Source organism: Papaver somniferum, chromosome 11 (assembly GCF_003573695.1).
Source record: "Papaver somniferum cultivar HN1 chromosome 11, ASM357369v1, whole genome shotgun sequence".
NCBI classification, from domain to species: domain Eukaryota; kingdom Viridiplantae; phylum Streptophyta; class Magnoliopsida; order Ranunculales; family Papaveraceae; genus Papaver; species Papaver somniferum.
In genome coordinates this window covers 94846774-94855050 of record NC_039368.1, presented here as the reverse complement: position 1 = coordinate 94855050, position 8277 = coordinate 94846774, and the positions used below count along the sequence as shown (strand labels likewise).

The following is an 8277-nucleotide window of genomic DNA, read 5'->3' as shown; positions in this document are numbered from 1 at the left end:
ACAACCCAACCGTCATTAAGAGATGTGAGTGGGATGTTGGTCCTTTCAAACGCTTCATTGAAATTTTAGAAGTTGTTTCGGTTAAGGATGGCGAATCCAAGGGCCAAGTAGCTGCGCAACGCCCAAACCCATTTCAAATTGGAGATTTGGTAACAAAGGCGACCGCGTTTCAAGTTAGGGATGTGACAGTGACAATGACCGCTCATCCTGATTCACCTACAGAAAATAAGCCATACCTGGTGGTAGATGTTATCTTAGACGGTTACTGCAAGCTCATCAATGCTGAAAAACTAGAAGGCATGACGATACACTCATGATGGATCTAACCCTACAATATCTAATAAAACGTTGTGCTACTACTTTCCTCCAGCGTTCTCCATACCTAAAACGATGTGCTACCTTTCCCTCCAGCGTTCTCTTTAGTATTTCTTTCATAAATTTCCTCTTTCATGCAATCTTTGTAATTCCCCCATAATGATTGCAATGCTTGCATTCATAATTTGGGTTTCAATTTATCACTTAATCAAAGTATTATTTCCTTTTAGAAGCGCCTTTACTCCCGAACCATGACGCAAAGTCGTGAGAAAACCTAAAACTCTCATTAATCATCAGTTCAAACCAGAAAGAAACATCTCAGATCTTCCAAGACTCTCATTACTCATCAGTTCAAACCAGAAAGAAACATCCTATATATTTCGAGAAACATCAAAGGAATACGTAGTGGAAGAAAAGGCAAAGAGGATCCGTGTGGGTAGTCAGGGGGAACGATCTACTCCAATAATCAAGTGGCATCACCATAATGGGATTTTTGAAACTTTGCCAACTAGAATACAGGTTCGTAGTTAATCTCTGGATTTCATTATCACATTATCCTTCATTGTTTGGGATCGTGAGCAATCATCACAGAGACAGTACACATAAAACGCATCATTGATTATATGCATGAATTGATGGGGAGATTCTATTATGTCCCTATGGGAACGCGTCACAGTTGGGTCTCAAGATAACATAAATACAAGAACCATAGTTTAGTCAAACCTAAACTTATTCACCGTTGAGTATAAAAGAAATGCCTACAAACTATGAAGGAGCGTTCATATACAAAAAAAAAAAGAGATATGGAAAGACAGGAAGAAAGTCTAATCATCTGTGAGACCAGTCGTGTTTCCACCAGAGCCATCATTGGAAACTGCTTCAACATCTTCATCGTAAGCTACTGCATTCGCTCTGGAGTCTGCCTCGACCTCCTCTTCTGACGACGTTTCAAAGTCTCCCTCAACAGTTGCTTCAATCCCAAATATTCTGTGAATTCTATATATATATGAAATTCATTCAGAATGGTACGCATAATAGCAATCCCAAATATTCTGTGAATTCTATTTTATGCATTATTAACTAATGCATTTCTTGCCTGGTATTTTTCCCGTGTTATGTTCCTATCCAAACTCTCATTATTGACATGACATGACGATGAAGTGTTCGCTCTCAGCAGAGTAACATGAGTCTCCCGAAGTGCCAGTATTGAGATCTGCACGAAAATACCCACACGGGCTACATCACTCTCTGACAAAGAAATGCGTTCACACACTTTTAAAGTTAAACAAACATTTATTCTTAAAGAAAATCTGGACTGTTAATGTCAGTCTCAGAACCAATCACGGTCACGCAATTTGTCTTCATGATTTAACAAACATAGCTTACTCCTAGCAGGATCGGCGATCACCGTAGAAACCACCGGAGGGCCCACCAGTCCTCTAGTTGATCGATCCACATGTTTCTCATTCACGAGCACTTCAAACGTTGATCCAAACGTGAGCGACTGCGCTGTATAAAACCAAGCTCGAACGATCCAAGACCGTATAAAACGGTCTCAAAAACTATCATACCCGTCCAACTTCGCCAGCCTGGTTGGACGTATTAGATCATCCCATGAATGATTGGCGAAGCACTAACACACACGTTGGTGGACCGACTCTACCCTTACTCAATCGATTTGCTCACGGCATGGTCATAGAGCAATGAACGTTTGCTCAAAACAAGGAAAGCATGATGTTTTCAAGGGTCGCGGAAGTCCACTAGTGTCTTAAATAGATCACAACCATCCAACTTAGTCAACATATTTGGATGGCTTAGATCGCGCCTAAGACCATCAGGAAGGTGCACATATGTTCACCGTCAGCCTAATGTGGACCCCACACGATCGGTCTCTCCAAAAGAGAAGCATAGCTCGCCAAACCGTTTGGCCAAAGTCACGTGTGCGTGACTGTTTCAAAACCCTAATTAGGGTTTGCGGCGATGCATATCTGTCGTAGTTCGATCACGACCATCCATCTTTGCCAGCCTGGACGGAGGGTGTAGATATAGAATTAAGAGGTCCCAAGAGTGTCAACGTGATAACTGTGGGCCAACCTTTGCATGTGGCCGGCCGTCCTAGACAGACTAGGACCTAGCACCTCGAGACGCGCACCCCAAAGTGGCATGCCACGCGACCTTTCATTCTTTTGCGGCAACACGTTTATGTCGCAAATCAATCACGGACACTCATCTTTGCCGGTAAAATTGAGTGTCCAAGATCGAATATTTATGGGATCAAGAAGGGGAGGCATGCATGACGGAGAGCCGTCTTCACGCATGCCCAAACGATTCACCCAAAATCGGCGCCCATGTGTGGATTCAGTCAAGACAAAGAGGAATGCTTGTGCACCTCTGAAAAAACCTAAAATTCCATCAATGGTCGCAAATATATGCCGTAAACCATCTCTTCCATCCAACTTTTCCAGCTTGGTCAGACAACCTAGGTTAAAAACTAGGCAACCAATGAAGCACCTCGATGATCATCGTCCACCAATCTTCCACAGGGAGTAATCGACCAAGGGATGGCTCGCCCATGCGGCCCCCAAACGATCACTCGGAGATGGTTGGACGTGATGCTGTTTTAAGACGCTTAATCCGCGACTTATTCAGTCAAGCTTTAAAAAAGCGATGTTTCATGCATATCGATTGTTTTGAGATGCTTGCTTGAAAACGAGGCGTTACATGCATCGAGCATACACGGTATTTCATGAATATCGATTTTTTAAATAACTTAGTTATTTAACTTAATAGCGTCGTATGCTATTTCCTACGGTGGGTCCCACGATCCGCTCATTCGAGACATCAAGCATGTCACAAGCTGGGGGATACTTACTGGGGTATTGGTCTGGCGGTTTAAAACGTGCAGCGTGTAACGCGCTATTACGAGAACGTGTCAGGAAAAGGTGGACGGTTAACAGTGATGAGGTAAGTGGGAAAAGATGTGATCGTGTGACAATCACCACTCATACACGAACCCACTACTCCATCACTTCACCTCCTCCACTTCCTACGAGATGAGGGTTGCGCTCAATGACTTGTATAAATAGGTTCTCCGACCTATTTTCAAACAGAACAGAAAAACACAAGTGTTGTCACGGTATTCAGAAAACACCCAGAACTGATAGCTTACGTTGTGCAAGCCAGTTCATCATTCTGATACAAGTCATAAACAACCAACACCTTCACAATCTCAACACCTTCTTTGCTTCCTTCCCTAAGATCAACCCTTCTCTTTCACCTTGTGACCGAATTGAATCTGGAACGGCCATTTCTTGGTTTAGGCCAGATCCTTACAGATTGATTTCTCGAACCTAAAAGCATTCTCGTGCAATGCATTTGTTTAGGGTTTGAACTCGTTTCTCATCAACACACCCCAAATTACCAAAAACAGTAGAACCAGTTTTTACCCATAAACAACTGGTTAAAAAAAATATTTGAATCTGCAAGAATATCAGTGCTAGTTAATGGAGGGCCTTGTGGATTTTTTGAAGTTGGAAGGGTCTTAGACAGGGTGATCCACTATGAAAAATACTATTTGTGCTTGCTGAAGAAGTCCTAAGTGGGAATATCACAAAAATGGTGCAAACTGGTAAAATTCAAGCCATGGTAAGTAGAGGTGGATGTCAACCAAGTCACTTGATATTTGCAGATGACATTTTCATCTTTTGTAATGGGAATAAGAAGACTTTGCAAAATTTGATGGAGCTACTAGATAAATACCAAAAAGCATCAGGTCAAATGGTGAATAAAGCAAAAAGCAAGTGTTTTGTTGGTGGAGTTTCAGATTTAAGAAGAAATGAAATTGCAAATGCTCTGCAAATGGAATTATCTGTTTTTCCTGACAAATACTTAGAAGTGATTCTTAATCCAGGCAGAGTAAAAACACATCAAGTGTGGGGGACGGTGGAAATGATGCAGCACATGTTAGCTAGATGGATGGGAAAACTGCTAGCTTTTTCTGCCAGATTAATATTGGTTAAGTATGTGCTATGTAGTATGCCAATATACATAATGTCAGTTTATAAATGGCCCAAATCAGTAATTCTTACTTGTGAGAGAATAATCAGAAACTTCTTGTGGTCTGGTGATCCTAATGTAAAGAAGCTAGTCACAGTCAAATGGGACCAAGTAAATGCACCTATAGAAGAAGGAGGATTGAGAAGATTATAAGTGATGAATAAAGCAATGTTAATGAAGCTGCTATGGAAAATTGAAACAGAGGAAGTAGAATGGGCATTTTTCATGAAAGACAAATATAAAAACAAGAAGGGTGAATGGATAAAATACTACAAGCAATCTTCTATATGGCCAGGACTTAAATGGGTAATGACAGAAATACAAGAAGGTACAAGATGGTTAGTTAGTAGGTGATGGAGTGTACATATCTATTTGGTATGATAAATGGGTGAAGAAGTTTGCTTTATCTAAAAGACATGAAGATGATGCATATATTCAACAACACTCAGAAATGAAAGTGCAAGACTTAATCCAAAATGGTAAGTGGCATATACCAAACTCAATGTTGAAATATTTTAGTATAAATGAACTACCAATCATTGGAGGAGGTAAAGATAAAAGAATATGGGCATATGAAAAAACTGGCAATTTCACAGTATCAAATGTTGCGCATGTTATCAGACAATAACACCCAGTAGTAGCTTGGGCTCATCAGGTTTGGCAACCTTGTGTTCATCCTTATACACCTGCCAATCTATGGAAAATTTTAAGAGGATCTTGTGCGACTGAAGAATCTGTAAGAAAAAAAGGTTTTTCTACTGTGTTTAAATGTTATTTATATGGTAAACACCAAGATACAATGGATCATCTACTATGGTCATGTGATTTCAATGAATCCATATGGCACTGGATAAGCAACATATTCCAGTGCTCAAAACCTACAAAATTTGAGGAAGTGCTTCAAATAGCAAAAAAGAAAAGTTCAGTTGTCAAAGAAGTTTGGTACAACTGCTCTTTCAATATAATGGTGTAGCTATGGCATACAAGAAATAGAATCATTTATGAAGGTGAAACTCCATGCTTAGCACAGTTCAAGAAACATATTGCAAGATTTGCAAAAGAATGCAGAATCAGAATGAAAGGGAAAATGGATGGTAGTATGTATGATCTACAGATTCTCCTTACTTTTAATATCACAGGGATCAAGACTAAAAGCATCATTTCTAAACAGTGCTTTTTCAAACTTCCTAGTCAAAACCAGATTCTTATATGTTGTGATGGTACTTCAAAAAGGAATCCAGGAATGGCAGGGTTGGGTTTCATTGCCAGAAATAGCACTGGAAGCTGTATTGGTGTTGCATCAGGTGGTTTGGGCGTAGCAACAAACTACTTGGCTGAAGTTATGGCACTTATTGTAGCAGGAGAATGGGAAATTACCAAAGGTTTACAAGAGGTATGCTTCAGTTTAGATTCAAATGCAACATTGATGGCTTTTAACAACAACAAAATACCATGGATAGTATATCATAGATGGATGAAAATAAAACAAGGTATTCCTCTTATTACTTTCAGACACTCATTCAGAGAAATAAATTTCTCTGCTGATCATATGGCTAAAGAAGGTGTAGCACTAGCAAGAGGAGTGATACAATTCTATGATGAAAAACCACCAAGACTTGGTAAACTAAAAAATGAAACATATGTGTATTTCAGGTTTTAACCATTTTGCTTATATGTTTCTTCTGTAAAGGCTATACTGAGATTATTTCATTTTTTATATTATTGGGCCCAGCATGTTGGGCTCAAAAATTTTACTCTTTTGTTTATAGCCTTGAAAACATCTGGGCTCTTTTGTAAGCTGTAAATTGAAGAATTTTGGTAATAAAATTTAATTATTTAGAAGAAAAAAAGTTTGAATCTTTGTACTTTGTATCCCTTTTTGGTTACTATTGTGGTACATATGTTTTGTGCTAATCCAATGCTACACTCAGCTGATCTCTGATTGGCAACAGCTAATAAAAGAGTTCTTACTTGGGACAGTCATCGAAATCTGGTAATCTCTTTCCTTTTTTTCCGCTTAGCATGGTTCTCATGGTATGTTGCAGTTATAATTTTTTTTATCTTTTGAAACATTGAGGACAATGTTTAGTACAAGTATATATCACATGAACTTTGTAGTGATTAGGTATGGTTAGAACTTGAAAATAATAAAATCATAATCCAAAAAAAAATATGAAAAATGGAACTCATTTACCTTGATTTGTGATACCTGTGCATGTATGATATCTTAGGGTTCTTAGTATAGATGATGAGGCACCCCTGATTCTAGCATAATTCACATAGTGATATAGAAAATTTGCACATGCATGATCTACCAAGCGTGTACAGCGTCGGTGTTTCATAGGTTAAGTAGGCTGCCAATCATCTAGAATACTGAATGAGACTTGACTAACTTGTTCTTTGGTTGGCTGGGATAGAAGTTGGAGGATACATTAAGAAAAGCAACCATTGAATTTGACCGGGTGCATCGAAAAGGGGTACCTCTTGCTAAGTGTCAGTGTAATTTTTCTTGTTGTTCATAAGTTAAATGTGTTACTGTGATGTCCTTGTTCTCTTGTTCATCTGTTGAAAAAAAAAAAATATATGAAAGAAAGAAAAAAAAAAAAAAAAAAAAAAAAAAAAGATGAAAAAAAAAATCGTAAAAAGAAAAAGAAAAGAAAAGAAAAGAAAAAAAGAAGTACTCATTGTCTGTTGTTATGTTCTATTTCAGTAATAAAAGTTAATGTTTCTCTCTTGCCTCGAAATGAGAGAGTAGTCAATGTAAATATGCGGTCAATGTTCCTTTTTGTTTTGTGTTGTAAATAGTCTTGTAATATGAAAGGACGGTGTAGCCATCGATGTACAACGCGGGTAAGCTGAAATATCATAAAATATTATGGTGAACATTCACAATTCTCGTAAAGCCAGACAGCTAGCTTGGATTTGAATTCAGTTCTTAGCCTAAAAACTATCTCTTAGTAATTGTCAGTCATAACTTCCTGGAGTAAATCATTTTCTATGCATGTCTAAGGTAGATACACTTTACACTCTTATCACATGTCCTTAGTTGTTTCAGTGCTAGAATTGTTCCTTTGAAAGCTAGATTGACATATCCAATTGATGTGAGCTAAAACTGAATGCCGGTATCACTTTCATGGAATCTGAGCTTATATTTTGTCCTAGAACTTTGTGGGTATGTTCTAAGAAAACCCTCACGATACTTCAACTCGTCCACTAGGGACACTTAGTGGTTTAAAAGGCTTATTGCATTCGCTAAATGCAATCGAGAGACCAGCGACAGTGGTATATGTAGGATTTTTCTAAGATTTTTTGTTTACTTGAGGTCGAGCAAAATTAAGGTTTGGGGGTGTGATCGGTGCCTAATAATGTATATTTCTAGATTATTTTATTATCTTTTATCACATCTCAAGTGCTTTAATGTCTTTTTTGAAGTCAAATTGTGTATTTTGTGTCCGTAGGTATCAATAATCTTTGTTTTCTTGTAAATATTGATAATTGGTGTTTGTTTGCATTCGTATGAAAATAAAGAGAGTTTGATTGGCATTGCGGGGAGTGGAATGGTACACCATGAAGCGCGAAATCTATGAGCAGAATGCAGACAACAATATCAGTGGATTGGCTGAGTCGATGGATCAAACAATAGTATCAAAAGAGTGGAACAAAGAAGCTGTGGTGATTTATGTTAATGGGCCAACTTGACTGAAGTGTAGAAGAAAGTGTGTATTGGGCTCTCATATACCTATGTTGGGTATTGCTGCTGAAGACCAAAACTTTCCCCTTATCGCTCTTCCCATCAACATTTCCAAGATCAGTACCAACACTCATCTTCTTTCTTAGTCTCTACCCGACAACAGTACCTCCTCCCTACTGCTAAACCACCAGCACCGCCTGTATTTCTCTCTGAAG

The 8277-nt window shown here is 38.6% G+C and overlaps 1 protein-coding gene across 1 annotated transcript; it reads left to right on the top strand.

Annotated features, from left to right (window-relative positions):
- Nucleotides 1-3930: 3930 nt before the first annotated feature.
- LOC113324790 lies at nt 3931-4524 on the top strand. Its single transcript, XM_026573078.1, has one exon. The coding sequence runs from the start codon at nt 3931-3933 to the stop codon at nt 4522-4524; it is 594 nt and encodes a 197-aa protein (XP_026428863.1).
- The last annotated feature ends 3753 nt before the right edge of the window (nt 4525-8277 follow it).

Excerpts from the sequence above, each read along its gene's own strand:
- LOC113324790 (XM_026573078.1), top strand. The coding sequence starts at position 3,931 with ATGGTGCAAACTGGTAAAATTCAAGCCATGGTAAGTAGAGGTGGATGT.